The 17,255-nt window shown below is 41.4% G+C and overlaps 1 protein-coding gene across 13 annotated transcripts in view; it reads left to right on the top strand.

Moving 5' to 3' along the window:
- The first annotated feature begins 2,537 nt into the window (after nucleotides 1-2,537).
- The window catches only part of LOC110988328 (SID1 transmembrane family member 1-like), a 203,106-nt gene continuing 188,388 nt past the window's right edge, over nucleotides 2,538-17,255 (top strand). For 5 of the 13 annotated variants that reach the window (XR_015426619.1, XR_015426622.1, XM_087141957.1 and 2 more), the window contains exon 1: nucleotides 2,544-2,972. Coding sequence is in view for 9 of the 13 variants with exons in the window: in XM_087141957.1 (XP_086998083.1) it covers nucleotides 2,772-2,972 (201 nt within the window). In the remaining 4 variants the exon portion in view is untranslated. Of the gene's footprint in view, nucleotides 2,973-17,255 lie in introns of all 13 variants that reach the window. The other 8 variants (XR_015426620.1, XR_015426621.1, XM_087141960.1 and 5 more) reach the window with 4 other exon arrangements.

Genomic DNA, 17,255 nt, shown 5'->3' with positions numbered 1-17,255 from the left:
ACTCTGACCCGCTTGTTCAATTTCTCGGCCGTAATCTTCAAAGCCTAAAACATCTTAACGAATGGAGTGCCGGAATAACCAGCGGCTCTTTCTATCGTGTCAAGAGATACTAAAGTATCGGACTCGTTTTCCTCTTAAAAAGAACTTCCCTCGTGGTCCACCTTTCAGCACTTTTGAAGAATAAGCCCTGGTTTGGCCAATATTAAAAGAAAATCGTAATGCGTGGATTTAGGTACGTCCGTTCGGCCCATTTATGTAATACTCGTAAAAACTGTCTACTCTTGGCATAGTTAAAGATGCATGCGTGCTCAATTCCAACGTGCCAGTGTGGGGTCGACGGTCAATTTCGGCCTTACTGAGCCGCACGTGAAAGAAGTTATATCGAGTTGACTGCTAATTTCTACCGTTTCTAAAAAATCTTCAAAATCTTCATCGTCGTACGCTAAATTTGAGTCCCCTCCGTCTAATGGGGTATTTCTGCCGGGTCAAATTCGCCTTCTGCCATTTTTACTTTAAAATAAACAGGTGTTTATTTTTAAGCGGTTGGTAAACTCGTCGGCAATATTCCCTGCAATACTAACCATCCTTGCGTGGCCAATGCACCACACGACACTTCGGTTAATTTTAACGCGTCTTCGACAGATAATTCATTAAAATCGGGCGGTTTAATTTTAAACAGCTTATTTGATAATATGGCGTATCCCATGGAAAGTATGCTGACAACGGCGCGTGGTAAACCGTATTTGCGATACGTCTATAGATTTAGCGTTACTTATCCTTATTATAAAGCTTTTTTAAAATTTATTCCGTGTCTAAAATTTCAGACGCTTATTGCTTATTGTGTTCGGCCAGAATCCGAATTTTTTAAATCTATGACAACGGCTACATATCTTATTCTCCATATAATTTCAATATTACGTAAATACATTTTCTCATTTTTTTAATTGAATGCAATAATTTGCTGGAGGCTCAGTGTTTAAAGTGCCTTTTAATTATTTCCCTTTTTGAAATCTGGCACTATGTCTTTCTCGTCTAAACACTGGTCAAATGAATTTTTATCTTTACAATAGAACATGGCAATCCACGCCGTGTTTTTCCGAAAATCCTTCAATACCAAATTATAATTTTGGCTCAATAGCCAACACGTGTGATTAAATTGCCTACCGCTGAGAGCCATTCGACTTAGCGCGCAAGGGAGTGCTACCCTTTGATCGCTTTCGATACTTAATAAACTGATCTGCAGCGCAATTGTCAATGATAAACAGCGTATTTACCCCGTCAAAAAAGTTTGATTCAAGTCAATCGCCTCATTCAATTCTAAATTTTCTCGATCCAAATCGCATAAATATGCATTGTCATCAGTATAAATCCATAAACGGTCTAAATAAGTTTTATTTTTAAATAAAGTGGGGCAAATTATCAAAATCGCTTCAAATGTAAATTTATACCCGCTTCAAAAAAATCGAGCACCTACCGAGTTTTCCCGCTCCCAGTCTTACCTACGACTAAAGCACAGTGTGGATTTTTATACATTTTCCCCATTTATTTTAATTTAAAACCAATTTAATACACTAGACTCTTAATATTTCCGTCCTCCACCGTCAATTGCGCATCCAGTAAAAAAAAATAAAAAACACGTATATCATTAGAGGGCCGGTAGTTTCGGCCGTTCTTTCCATTTGTATTGATATGTCTCCACCTCCTCCAAGCGGCCATGAGACACCATGCTTTGAATTCTGAAGGCTTGGTCAGCCCAACCTCACGTAATCCCTCCGTGTCGTAATACGGCTCGGCAGAATCCCAATCAACTTGAACTTCACTTCTGTGAAGCTCGTTTAATTTTAGGATTTTCTGTTTATTTCTGGCTTGTTTTCGGGAGGGATACCGAGGTCTCAGCCATCATCCCATGAGAAAAAGGTTATATTGACCAGAAATGAACATTATATATATAACAGGTTTGCCCTTACCCAACGTATATTAATAAGCACTGTATGCTCAGTGCTTGTTGAAATGAACAGCATACCACATTACCCTCCTGCAGCGCCGCCATTGTTCGGCCGCGCATTTTGTGCACAAACAATGCGCGATGTCCTATCCCGTCTATATAATGGAGTTTTTACATTACGACAGGCCATAATCCGATCAGGACGCATCATGTTCAGGGTATTTCTTTCACAAAAAGCCCGAAATTGGGGATTTATTTTGGATAGAGGCAGGTGGCTATACTCAGAAATGAGCGCTTAGTTTTACTGCTATTTTGGGGGTATCTTCGTTCACGGCGAATAAATTTTTTTTCGTGGCAAACCCCTATAAAATTGAAACGAAAAGTGATCTTCTGGCCATAATCTTGAATTTCCAGTGAAAAAAACGGAGGCCAACCTCTTCACGAGAGTCAACAGGCGGCGCTATTTCGGTCCGATTTTGCACTGTTTTCTACGGGCGCGTTTTTGGTTTAGTGCAACCCTATGGGGGCCGAACATACGTGATACGCGCACTTTTAACTGCAGCTGGTTACCGGTCCCTATATTTAGGAACGGGGCCGTTAACCAGTCCACTACGACATGTACAGTATTGTGATTATACCTCGGGCGCGGGGCGGGCTGCTCATCGTATCGTACAATGCACCTACGGCCATGACAGCATAACCGGTCTGCGTGAATTTTCATTTAAAACCTTCCCTCGTTATCTGTCGGTCTGAAGCAAGGGTATTATTCTTCAGACTTCAGTGTGGGGCTTAAATTTCTCTCCCGTTCAAGTTACAAGGAATCGAAATGAGAACGTTCGAGAGGAAAAGATATAGGCCATGGCTTCCGTACTGTTGCAGGTCGAGGCCTTGTTTCATGTTCCTCTTTGTTATGCTCGTCCTGACGTGCAGTGTTCCCACATCTAGTCAAACTTACATGTACAATGGTACAGTGAGTGAAGGAGAGGGTGTGTTCAAACTGGAAGTACCTATACCTCCCCATAATGCGGTAAGTTTGAACAAAATTTAACTTGCCTAACACTATAAGTTAGCCAAAAATAGTTCAATAAAAGATGTATCGTGGGAGGTCCAGATTTCGAGGGGCCCTGTTTTCGTGACGTTACCTTCTGCATTAGGCCCCCTATGCCACACGACGTGAACAACTTTTGAGTGATGTAAACTTTCTGAAGTTTGACCCCACTGACTGAGAAGTGTGTATAAAGTTAAGTCTTAACTAGTGGTAAGTTGCACTCATAAATCCTATCTAGATTTTAGGTCAAGTTTACAAATTACAAGATACAAAAACATTAATTTCTACATTGCGGAGGAAATTAACATGGCTGTCAGGGCTGGGGGGACACAGCCTCCCCCCACTTTTTTGAGACACAAAAAAATAAAAGCATGATATTTACACAACATCTTTTCTAAGTTTGTTCAGAAAAGGCTAGTTTTCAAAATGTTTGGGAAGGCACCCTTTACACTGCCTTGCCTGTTTTGATCATCCACCATCTTTTCTCGTCTGGGACGTTGCATCAGATTACATCATGGTGCGTTCAAGTGGCTACTCCTGGTATTCAGATTCAGTATACGTGTACTCCCTGCATGGGCCCTGGGATAACGCGAGTACATGTAGTTCACTTAAACGCGGCAACCCCTGACTGGTATGTGGTAGCGCTGCAGCGTGCACTAGGGGTGTGTGTTCTTGTCCCGCCTGGTTGGTCTATGTAAGTGATGTTTGTTGGACGTCATCAGCAGAACGAAGCAGAGCACAGAAGCTCACGGTGGTACCCATGGTACCTTGTGCACACGAACATACACGTACACACGTTCATTCTTTCACAGTGCAATCAACGAAAAATATGGCAGAGCGAAAAGGTTTATCAGAATCGTTGTCGGACAGTGAAGTAGATCACGATTTTTCTGACGGATCGTATTCCAATGATAACAGAGACAAGGCTGGGCAGATATTGCCGTACACGTACGAACCAGAGGTTGAAAGCGACAATGACGAGCATGAAATTGCTGGTGTGGACTATGATGATGAAGGACGGCTCAACAACATCAGCTGGTAATTTTACTAAGCCTTTCGAAGATCACATTGATTTTGAAAACTTATTTTGCAAAACTTTAAGGAAACCAAGGAAGGTTTTTTTTCTGAAAACCGTTGAGGTAAAAAGAATTGTAATTGTATCAACAGTATGAGGCTTAGTTGTGAAAGTTTTACCAAGACGTTTTGCAGTGGGCTATTTGTGTCGGGAAAAGGCAGAGATACCACATGTAGGGTTGTTACTCAGGGGGTTCAGTCAGTGGTGCAGATGATCACGTTTGATATTTACATGTAGATGTGCCATGTTTTGTACATCATTATATGACGTGCGTGACACATCGTTATCATGTGCCCATATCCATTTTGCCAATGCAAGTCATAAGTATTTCTAACAAATTTCAGGGCATTGCACATATCCATTTTCTGCTCAATGTGAGAATTGGTTTCTTTGCAACATGAGGACGAAGTACATTTACTGAATAAAGTAGGCCAGATTGATTTTTTTGGGGGGGGAGCAGGGGAGCAGTTTCTTCATAAAAATTCTTGCGTTTGAGGAAAAAATTCCTTATAAGACATTGAAGATAAGACCCCCTTGTGAATAAATCCTATGAGACTGTTCTGAAGTTATGTCTTCATTGAAAATGCGTGTCCTCACTGCTCAAATTGACTTGACATGTACGTGTAATTGAATTCTGAAGGTTTTTTATTACTAAAGGGGAGACTGAGTAAACTTTAATATGGAGCTCTTTCCCTTTTTCATTTTGGCTACAGGTGTTCCTGCGGAGAGTGTCAAATTATGCCAGCTGTTCGAGAATCCTTGTGCTGTAAGGAGATCAACCAGGTTGGTCAGAAAATGGATAACATTGAAGCGGATCTTAATTGCATCACAGAACATCCAGGATTCTACTCTGTTTGTCTAGATCAGTGGGTATTGGAAACTGTGTACTTCCAGTATCGCCAGCAGTATGGCCAAGGACGACACAATGCAACTGAAAACCAGTGAGTGCAAGTAACCCTATCTAGTTTATACAAGTCATTTTATGTGGCCTGCATCCCCTCAAAACAAATAAAATGCCTGATGCAAGTGATTTGGTTATTGTATTTGTGATTTGGCAAGTATTAATTGAATATTTCAATAAGATAAAAAATGTACATTTAAATTCTGCGCCAATAAACAATTAACATTATGTGCTATCTACCACTTTTTACAGGAAAAACAGACACACGGCGTATCGCCAGATGGTGCTGGTGCTTCCTAGAACGAAATGTCAGACTGCCACTTCCTTCCTGTGCAGTCCATAAAATCCGGGAAAAATACCCTTCAGATGAGTACAGAGGTTTTCAGGAGATATAACTTAGGACTTCTGAGTCACAAATGTACATGTTAACTCCATTGTTTATTACATTTCACAAATACACATTGTAACTGCTTTAACCATTGACGTTTGACAATCAGATGCCGCACCGATTGCTTAAGGACACTGGTTTTATTACACTGTGAGATGAAGCATCAAATGGTATCTACAACACCCTAATACCAGATCCTGCTTGATTTTAATAGGCTACATATGCTAGTCAAGACGTGTACAGTCAAAACAGTCTAACTGACCAACTTCGATCCAAGTCTATATCACAAGGAAGATTCAGTGTTAACTGTACATCCTCTTCACATTTGTGATTCTGAAATTCTTGCATTTTATTCACCATACATGTACATGTTATCTTTATTTGTGTACCACCATGTGCATGATGTTTTTAATTAAACACTTATCGGGTATCACATTCGTTGCTGTTGAACAATTATTGTGGTTCAATTATTCACTTTAATCAACTGTAACCCATGATTCACATTTCAAAATAGTCGGAACCAAATTTCATATTAGTTCAATTCCCTTTTGAATAAACTCTTGATCTTACACAATTCAGGATTGATATACAAAAGAGATTTAGCTTTATTGGAGGGAATGAACAAGCCAATCAATGTGAGAAATATGAAGTGAATCCAGAGAACACCAATTCAGATGGCCAAAAGTTAAAATAGGAGGTTTACAGAAAATGCAGCATCCTGTTAAGTCAGAATACATTTTGAGTTCAAGGGAAAAAAACGGCGCCAAAGTTCTAGATGTAGAGATGAGTTGCGACAAGTCATTCCAAGGTGGGAGAAAAGGAGTCCATCATGTTGTGTAGCTGGTTGACAAAAGTGGAGAGCAAAAGTTCAGCGGAAGAAATGTAACGCAAGATTGATGCTGGTGATTAATGCCACAGATGCCTTGGTGTACTTGTGCTGTGTCTGCAAGTCACAATAGCTTGGTGGCTGGGATGCCTTGGGACAGCTCTTCAGGTGGACTACAGAGACTCCCCTCCAGACCCTCTTTCAGAACATGCAGTTCACTAACTAAGATGGAGAGCATAGTGGTCCGTGCCACATTACTAATTTAAAAACGTTTACCAGGTCAGACCAACGCAACCGACTTTCTATGGGTTACATGCTTTGGTAGATGTACATCGTATACGGACCTCAAAATAAAATACCATCTTGCATTAAGTTAACATGTAAATGGAAAATACATCTGAGGCACTGACTTAGAACAAATCTTAAAACTAGACAAGATCACCCTAGGAATACATTTCTCAGTCCCACATGTCATGAGGTAGGAATCAGTTGGCGAAAACTCTTAATCGGACTTGTTATATATATAGGTATATGTGAAAACAAAGTCTAAAGCTTGACCAAGAGAAAATTATATCTCTAACTTCTGATGAATTCAACGCACATCAGAATATATCAAATATTCACGAAACCCTTTTCAATAAACCATAGTCATCGGGAAAAAAAAAACATTTCAAAAGCATCAGTCCAAACTGTAGGACTACAGTCAGACTGTCACTTACACCATGGATATGATGGGTGATAAGTCCTCAATTACACATATATTCAAAATCTGTTCATATTTCTCAATGCAGTGAAGGGCACAACTTATTCCCAGCCTCCACTAAGTTATAAGTCAAAGTAATTGACAAGTACACTCAAACCGCCTCAAATAATTTGCTAAACACATGTCTTAAGCTAAATGTAAAAGCAAAGCTTTCTGAGGAAACACCTCTTTTGGATCTAGTCTCAGAACATTACTGGCTAGTGGAAGAAATTACAAGATACCTGTGCCAAAACCTTCAACTTCATAAATTTGCTTAAACTTCTGAAAATATCCCAAAGTGCAGACTTCATAAAATCAATTGGTACGCTTCTTTTTACAATTTACAACAAGAGTCACTTTGAAAAAATGCAATGACTAAACCCCAGAAAAGATACACAATAGCATAAAATGAGTTAAATAGGGACTAAAACTTACCCAAGATAGAGAGCCAACACTTGTGAACATAAGGGAAAGACTCTGATTTTGAGGTCCTCCAGTCCAAAGAAAAATAGTGCAGAGCACAGACAAAATTTGGCAGGTATGTGGTCAGCATGATGGCAAAGTTTAGAATGCCAGGCTTGCCAAAAATCTGAGGCAAACTGCCACCCAGAACATGCCCTTGCCACAGCTCAGGCTGTCATTGGACAACTTAAAAAATATCACACATGACTCCAGTACTGATTGGTCATTTAGTATCTAGGCAGATGAGCACTCAGCAGAAGTTTACGGCTTTCACAGCTTGGGTAAGGTATGAACAACAACTAGGGATTCATTCATTCATTCATTCAAATTGGTTTATTAATAATCATGCCTCGCAGCGTCAGCTGAATTGAACATGATTTACAAAGTTTAAAACATCACAAACTATAAACAATTAAACATTATAAAAAAAAAAATAAAAAAAAGAACAAAAAACCAAATTACAGAGAGAACATCTTATATAGACACAAATAAGAAAAAACCGTTCATGGTTAAAAATGCAAATTTACAAATGAGTTGATTAAAATGCCAGTACACATGTAACCAAAATTCAGTTTAAAATGGGCAAAGCAAAAAGGCCCATTTAAAAATAGTAAAAACAACCAAATATGCAAACAAATCATTAAATATTAGGAGTGTTTAATAAGCGAATGAGATTAGGGATGGCACTCTTCTGCATGCGATTTGTTTTACATGGCAGTTCTGTATATCTTCATCTGTTACTTCTAGAAGGCCTAGTATTCGTAGTTTCAGGGGGAAGAAATTGCCTAAATTGATTGGTGTTCTTTAAGGTTTTGTCAATGAAAGAAACACATAAGGAGACCCTACGAGCCTCAAGGGAAACCAAATTAACCACAGATAAAACTCTTCATATGTAGTGTACTCATGGCCCATTATTATACGCAGTGCTCGTTTTTGCACTCTCTCAAGGCTTGATTTGTCGTAATTAGTAAGCGCACCACTCCACACAGGTGCTGCATATTCAGTAACAGGCCTAACAAAGCTAGTATATATTGTCATTAAATCCTGTCGTGGAAGACCGTGGCGTTTTAAGACTCGTAACATATGAATTCTACTATTGGCTTTCTTTGTCATACTTTGCACTTGTTTGGTCCATTTAAGATCACTTTGAACAATGATACCTAACAATTTAGCTTCATTCACAGTCATAAGATCGTGGTCTGCAATACGCAATATTGGGAAATCAGGAGGATTACGCGTAAACGATATTTCCATTTTCAAACATTTGGCTGGGTTCAGTTTCATTTGTTTTTGTTCACACCAGTTCACCAGTTCATTAAGTGTACTCTGCATATCGGATGGCTTTGCGGAATTCCTGCATTCTACAATTGACATGTCATCCACGTATTTGAACATAGATACATTGTCAGAGTTCACTGGTTTAATGCTGTTTATCATGGTAAGAAATGTGACTGGTCCTAGCTTAGTCCCTTGTGGAACACCTGCATGAAGGTTTGCCCACTTCGAGTACGCTGAATGATATCTCTCACACTGTTGGCAGCCGCTCAGGAAGTCCGCAATCCAATGAATCAGTGCGGGCCGAACGTCTAGATCGAGCAAATTTCTAATAGCTACTGTATGGGCAATTCTGTCAAAGGCTTTTGTGAAGTCAGTAAGAACTATTGTAAATGCTGATTTGGGTTTCTCGGCGTTAGAGTAGAGGAGGTGAAGCATGTTGATAAGGTAATGATTAGTGAATAGACCACGACGATTGCCAAACTGATTTGGGTCCAAGCTCGGTATAACATCATGAAGTAGCCATTTGGTGATGAATCCCTTTGCTACTTTAGCAAAGTGACTTGTGGGAGAGATTGGTCTCAGCTTATCAATTGTGGGGGGACTAGATTTGGGGACTGGAACAACAACAGCTTTTTTCCAGTCGTATGGAACCTGCGATTGTTGGAATGAAGTGTTGATAATGTGGGCCAGGGGGGTAGCTAACTCAACAGAAAACAAATGAATGAAGCGAGCTGAGATTTCATCAGGTCCGCTGGCCGAGGTTTTCCGCACTTTTTCAAGTGCTTTTTGTACTTCCCAAGGAGACACGATGGGGCATGGTTTCTGTGCAGGGAGATAAGCCGGTAACTGGTGGAGGTCCAAAGGGTCAAGGTCAGCCGCTGTCGAGGTAAAGTGATCGTTGATAGCATTAGCAACTGCAGTATCGTCATACAAATTCAAACCAGGGACTTGAATAGGTATGGGATCTTTCGCATCCCCAGTGATGGTGCGAATCTGACGAAACCAGGCAGATGGGTTTGACTGTTTGAGTTTTTGCACACGAGTTGAATAGTGTTGTTTCTTCGCTGGGTTGATACTAGTGATCACTGACTGTTTCAGTTGCCTCCATCTCACAGTGTCGCCAGAATGAAACGCCCTCTGCCGGTCACAAATCAAACTCTTGATTCTGGCAGTCATCCAAGGTTTGTCAGTTGGATGAAATTTAACTTTGCGTAGAAGAAAATATACGTCAATTGAAGATTGGAGTGTGTGGAAAAATTGGCCATATTGATCATTGACATTGCTACTGTTCGTTAACTCTGCCCAGTCATAACTGCTGATCCATCTGCCGAAGGCCCATATAGAACTGTCAGGCATAGGTCGAGTTATCCGGTACTGTGTTTTGTTACTGGAGCTAACACCTGTAGTTTGCCGAGATTTGGGGTACCAGAGCACAGTATTGTGATCTGATTGGCCAACTGGTGACTGTATTTGGACACTATCACACATGTACTTTCCAATGTTGGATATGATCTTATCAAGTATATGGTCTCCTCTTGTAGGTTTATTAACTACCTGCCGAAAACGCGGATCAGTAAGAAGAGGAGAGGTGTCCAGTGTGTTGAAGTCTCAGAGTATAACATAGGCAGCATCAGGGTGTCTTGTGGTGAGGCAGTCGATTGTAGATATTATATGCGCAATTAGCCTAGTTTCTAGCTCTCTGTCAGGTTGGGGATAATAAATGACCGCACAAAAAAGGCAAGATATTGATCTTGGCAGTCTTTTAGGGTGGAGTTGTATCCAGACAACTTCCAAGTCCATCGGGACTGTAATGCCTGTGATGTAAGTTGCACGAAGATAATGCCTAACATAGAAAGCGACTCCGCCCCCAAGGCGGTTCTGCCGGGACTTAGCGAACATAGAGAACCCTGGTATTGAGACAAGTTGTGGAGGTAGATCATGCCTAAACCAGGTCTCCGTTACTGCACATACGTCAATGTCACCGTCAAGCAACATGGAAGCTAATTCATCAAGTTTATTATTGGCTGAGCGTGCGTTGCAGAGTAGAAAGGACGGCAATTTGATTTTCTCAACGCAATGGGTTTGTATGAGAGGGACTGGGGTAAGACTGCTCAAGATCCGTTCTCTGTCAGTGGTTGGCCTCATACGCACAGGGGTAATGATCGTTGGTATAGTCTGCCATTTGAGTTCGTGTTTTCGGATTCCTCCCCTGGTTCCTCTACGAGAACGTTTAATATTGAGATCAGCGATTGTATTCCAAACTTGCTGGGGCAAGAATGTCTTTGGAGCGACAGAGCGGATATGGTACAGTTCCTTGATGCTGTAGCGGAGTGGATTGTCCGGTAGCTTTGATTGCTGGATTTTTCTGTTAATTGCGGCCACAGGCCCTGGGTTCGGTTGTATGTCACCACAGCAAATTATTGGAAGACGAAACGTTGAAGTAGAATTGGCATAGTAGCTGATAGCAGCTTTATGGTATCTCCTGTGTTGTGTTTTCTTGTAAAATGCCGATGCATGGTGGGCAGAAACACCATTTTGTATTGTAGCACAGTTGCAGGGCCATGTACACAGTATGAACAAGAGGACACATACCTTGACGAACTCCATTCAAGCATCAAGTTTAATTGTTGAAGGTTCTTTGTTAGCGTCGCTGTTCAGTTGTCACAAAGGAGGAGCCAATTGTTCAGATGCAGCTAAGTGTGAAGTGGCGAAACGCAAGATGTCTATAGTCTCACCATTTACGACGAAGAAATGACACCAAAGTCTCCAAATGTGGCAACATCAGGCAGTTTTTCAGACCAAAAATTATCCCACTGGTGCACAAACCTTAAAACTCAAAGCTGGTACAGGCAGAACATCGAAACTGACTTTAACATCGAAAAAATTAAAGCAAACTTGGAGGTTTGTAAAGAGTGGCTGCCCTCCTACAAAGGCGCTCCAGGATTAAGTGTCCCAACATCCTCCTGATGTTTACTAGGAGTGTTCACGCTGGTGTACTAGTCGGAGATTAATTACTTGCTGCCGGATGGATTTTTCTTGAGCAAGAAAAGTTGCCGGGTCCTTTTCAAGATTTTCTGTTTTCAAAATTCTTTAAAAAATTCATCATTTTATTTAATGGCCGTTTATACCCACATGAAGGACTCTTTGGGTACTACTCTAAAGCTGACAAGTAACCTTCATTGACTCCTGAATATTTCAGCCAGGCCTGCAGTCTTGGAAAAAGAGCCCAGATTGTGCGGTGTTACATAAGATTCTTTTGTTCCCGAAACTGGCACTGTGCACTGCTGACCTTTTCAATAGGGGCCAGATTAGCATGCAGCGGTGCTATGTGGCTCATCGCTGCGGTGGTGGTGGAGAGTTTTGGTCCCCGGTGGTAATCCACTCACTCTAAATGCCTCAAACCGTGGTATACTGTTTCAAAACAAGGCTGGATTATCTCCACAATTGAGAGCGAAGAAATGTCAGCAATGCCCAGCAGCTCAGTCTTTTGTGCGGAGTACGGTCTTTTATTGTAAGGCCCAACTCTTTTGTCCCAGTTCCGGGCTCCCCAGCTCTGCATATAAAGCTTATGTACTTGAAAACGGTTGCCTGGCAGGAAGTGGTTAAAGGCAGTGGATGCAAAGAGCATCCTGTGATCTCCTAGGAAAGCAGGAACATTAAAGATAAACTGAAGGAAGAGCACGCTATTTGACAAAAGGAATAGGCAATAGATCAAAGGTTCAACACTGGAACACTGCTTACCGGTAGAAAAGTCAAAGGCTCATAAAAGAACAATCGTCGTAAAGACATAAAATATGAAATTGTAACCCAAGACCTCTTTTGGGATGCAAGTTCAGTGTAGTGTGTGACAATATTACAATGGCGTGTTTGTTGCACAGCACAAGCCCATGTATGTAAACTGAGACTCAAACTGGGTGACTGATCTTTGGGAAATTTCAGAAAGCCGTCTTTCAGTTCTCTCAGTTCTCTCAATTCTCAGTTTGTGGCCCTGCGTACTCTGCACACTTTGAATTACACGATGAAAAGGCTGATTGTTTGCTGGCATATGGCTCTACTCACACTTCCACATTCCAGTTGCCTGTTTTCAAAGTACGGACTATTGTGAAGCTGGTGATTATGATGCAAATTTGGTCTTTTCATTTCGGGGCTACACACAAAGACCAATTAGCATATATACAAGAGCCAGGGTCTGCCTTCTTTCACCGTGTTCGCTCGAGCATGGGCCGAGAATAATAGCTGAAAAGCGGGCTGAGGATCTCAATTTTTACGACGTGTCTAGCGGCCTCCCAGCGTGAAGGGGTTAAAGTAAGGAGAAAAGCCTTAAGTGAGACTGAATAACAGATAGTGCATAATCAGTTTCTTGAAAAAGGGTCACATTTAGTGCATATACTAGATGGCATGTGCCCAACAAAAATGTACAGCAACATGTACCAGGTTTTCTCACAACCAAAATAATTTTGTCAAATTTTAGGGCGGTCTGTGCATAATGACTTGCCATCACACTATTGAGATACATGATGGATATAGTCATGAATTAAATAATTATTGTACAATTTGGAAAAGCCCTTCAACTCAGACGTTAAAACAAGGGCAGAACTGTTGGAAGCTTACATTTACTTACCTGCTGACAATACCTGCATGTGAAAATGCCTTCATCTTTGGTGCTCACTGATTGATCAGACTATGGAAGGACTCCAGAGATGAGGTCTGCTGAAAGCATGAGACTTGCGAATATCCTTGACCAGGCTTGTCTTCTCAATAATGGCACACACCTTAACACATGCCTCTGTACCTGTATTTTTTAAAATAAAATTCCTGTTTTGATTCTTTATCATTACAAAACTTTTGTTGGAATATCTGTAACTAGATGTTGAGAATACTGCCAGGCACAAAAATTGTTCACCAACAAAAAAAATTATTATTTTACTCTGTCTCCAGAGTTATTCAATTTCCTGTGCAAAAAAGATATAATAAATTATAAATTTGTTATGTTGGAAAACGACACAACTGAACTGCATTACCAGATTGCAGCCATTTTCTTGCGTTCTCCATCTTTGAGTCTTCCGTGCAAACAGTTGGGGAAGATTTCCGAATGGCCATGGTGCACGCCTGGATGTGGTTGGTGAGAGACATCCATATTACAACACGTAGTTCCTCCTCATCTGTGGTTGAGGCTGCCACCCAGTAAACATGATTGCTTACACTCCTCTCCTATTTTCAGACTTCCTCACACTCCCTTTTCTTGGCAAGGCTGTGCATCTTCGTTTTCACAGCTGCAAAATACCATCATAACAATGCACATGTACATGCAGTACAAAGATGATCCATGCACAATATATTCAACAATAACTGCTTTCTGTGGTAGGGACAAGAAACAATAGAGACATGAAGAAAAAAACAGGAGTTAAATGAAGACCAACTTGGACAGCTGATTGAAAGAAAAGATATTTCCAAAAGAGAGACATTTAGAGCAATGTGAAGTGCACTAAGGAGTTTTTTTGAACCAATTCAAAACAGATTAATTTGTGTACCTTTAGCCACATGCCATACATATGTATGAAGGATAGCTGGCATCTCCTCCCTGACATATTTGGAGAGTTGGCGATGCCGATCCGTCACCAGTTTCCTGATGGTCAGCCCGCTCTTCCTCATCTTCTTAGCCGTCCTCTTGAAACCCTCCAGCTCCATGTGGTTGGAATTTTTGACCTCATTACTCTGCATGAACACATGGAGCACAAGGGCATATCTCTTCAAGTTAATGACAGATATAAAGGTAAGCTTGGTACACTGTATGTCCACTTCAGAAATGTCACAGTAAAAAATTCCACCAAAATCCTACTAACCCTATCCAGCTGAATATCAATAATCTTGTTGATGTTCAGCTCGATGACAGTATAACTGCTGAACTCTGCAGAATGGCCAGGGCTGACTGCTTGACCACCTCGTCCAAGTGTTGGAGGCTGGCCGCCATCAAGGAGTTGCTTGATGAGGGCTTGCTGGTGGTGCTTCCACTTCTTTCAATGACCGGCTGCAGAAAGCTGACCTGGTGATTGTAGAATGTCCTCTCTGACATACATGCCACATTCAAATTGTTAGGGATTTGCACGTGGTAGCAAAGCTACTGTACCACCTGCAAATAGTGTGGCAGCGGACAAGAGGAGGTTGGCAGATGGGATGTTCTGGAACCACGGATTGCTGTCCCAGATCTGCTGCCCTAGACTGCAACTTCGACACTCCTGGGTTACTGACAGCATGGTACCAATCTCCCTCTGCCTGATGACATCATACGCCCCGCAACCAAAGCATCTCTTCAGTAGCGGAAACAGCCTAGACGCACACACAATGTACTTGCGTTCATTTTGGCATCCATGCTGCCAATTTCAGTGTAGTCTACCACTGTGCTTGGGCTCATCCCTCTTTTCCTGCATAAAACATTCAAAAGAAATTTTGAGGAAAAATAACAACAAAGAATAGTGAATGGAAGTAATTCCCTGTATGGATGCCACCCAGATGTCCTGAAGTTATTGGGTCATGCTAAAAAAGTATTTTGAACAATTGCGAAATGTTTCTACCATAATACATGTCGCCTTACATTTTAGACTTTGGGTCCCTTTCAAGTCATAGTAAGAGATGAGGCCCCTAAGTGAGGAATTCCTTCCTTTTAAATATACATAGGCAAATGTACATGTAGTTATTCTTACTTTCTTCACCTGAAAATTCTTGCTCAACACAGATGATGTACATTAATAATGAGGAATACAATTTACCGTTTGATGGATCTTTTAGTTTTCTTGTGGGGGTAATCTGATGATGATCCAGATGATTCAGGTGTGTAACCAGGAAACTCCGGTTGTGATTGGCTAACATCTTCCTTATGGGGAGTGGAGGGGTACACTGACGATGATCCATATGATGCAGGTGTGTAACCAGGAGACTCCGGTTGTGATTGGCTAACATCTTCCTTATGGGGAGTGGAGGGGTACACTGACGATGATCCAGATGATTTAGGTGTGTAACCAGGAGACTCCGGTTGTGATTGGCTAACATCTTCCTTATGGGGAGTGGAGGGGTACACTGACGATGATCCATATGATGCAGGTGTGTAACCAGGAGACTCCGGTTGTGATTGGCTAACATCTTCCTTATGGGGAGTGGAGGGGTACACTGACGATGATCCATATGATGCAGGTGTGTAACCAGGAGACTCCGGTTGTGATTGGCTAACATCTTCCTTATGGGGAGTGGAGGGGTACACTGACGATGATCCATATGATGCAGGTGTGTAACCAGGAGACTCCGGTTGTGATTGGCTAACATCTTCCTTATGGGGAGTGGAGGGGTACACTGACGATGATCCATATGATGCAGGTGTGTAACCAGGAGACTCCGGTTGTGATTGGCTAACATCTTCCTTATGGGGAGTGGAGGGGTACACTGACGATGATCCATATGATGCAGGTGTGTAACCAGGAGACTCCGGTTGTGATTGGCTAACATCTTCCTCCTCGTCAGAGCTGCTACTCTCCTCATCAGGGCCATCATCTAACAGCTTGCACATGACACCAGTGGAAGTCATGGGTTCCTTAGCCAACATGCTTTGGCTTCTTGTGCGCTCTGTCACTTGCATAGCTATATGAAGTAAAATATTGGCATACAGCATTATATCATTAGAAAGAAAAAAGAATAAAAGCAGTAAACGTTGACTTACTTTTTTTTTTAAATCAGGAATTTTCATCATTCTTGGGACATGTGGCTCAAACACTTAACCAAGCAAAATGGTTACCCCTGATTTTTCTTTCATTGTTTCAACAATTTATTCTTACGTTTCACACGCGAAGCCACAGTTTCTCCATGATTAACCAGTCACAACACCATTTTTGTCATTAATGTATATACAGACACCTCTTGATTTCCCCAAATCGATTGTTATATCTGATCTTGCCAAATGGAAATCAGTTAGGGCTGCTTCTTTGATAGTGTTAGTGCCAAAATCAGTCCCGTGAAAGCATGGTAGCGCCCTCTGTTATTCACAGGCATTTAGGCTGTAATGATGGGATGTCAGCGCATGGCATCATTCGTTTTTCCATGAGTTGAGTGGAATGGACCGTGGAGGAAACAACTTTTTTCAACCTCTGCATCTTCCTCCTTTCTCCTAGTTTAACCTCGTGAAGGGAATTGAAGTAAAGTCTGTGTGCCCACAGTCTTCATCTGGCATCTTGACCTCATTGGCACCATGTGGGTAGATGAGCCCAAGTTGTGCTTGTTCTGAAAAACAAAAATAAAATTGACAAACTTCCTCAATTTAAAAAAATGATTTTGTTAAAAAATCAATTCACAATATTTTTTTTGGGGGGGAGAAAAAATTAAAAAGCTAGTCCAAGTTAGGAATGCAGGCCAAGTGATACGCAGACTTCACTGTCCCTTTGGAAAAACATCCGCCCAACATGCCAAAGCCACATACATACAACACAAGACTAGTGGAGTGGCCCTGTTTTCTATAATTGAGCTCAAGATGGATAATTGAGTGTATGGGGATAAGGTTCAGCCAAGCATAGTAGCCGAAACAGCTCCACAATAGCAAAAGCAGGGC

The sequence above is a fragment of the Acanthaster planci genome, linkage group LG10, assembly GCF_054643075.1.
Source record: "Acanthaster planci isolate LZ-2023a linkage group LG10, COTS_SCS, whole genome shotgun sequence".
Classification (NCBI taxonomy): Eukaryota; Metazoa; Echinodermata; class Asteroidea; order Valvatida; family Acanthasteridae; genus Acanthaster; species Acanthaster planci.
This window is presented reverse-complemented; position numbering and strand designations above follow the sequence as displayed.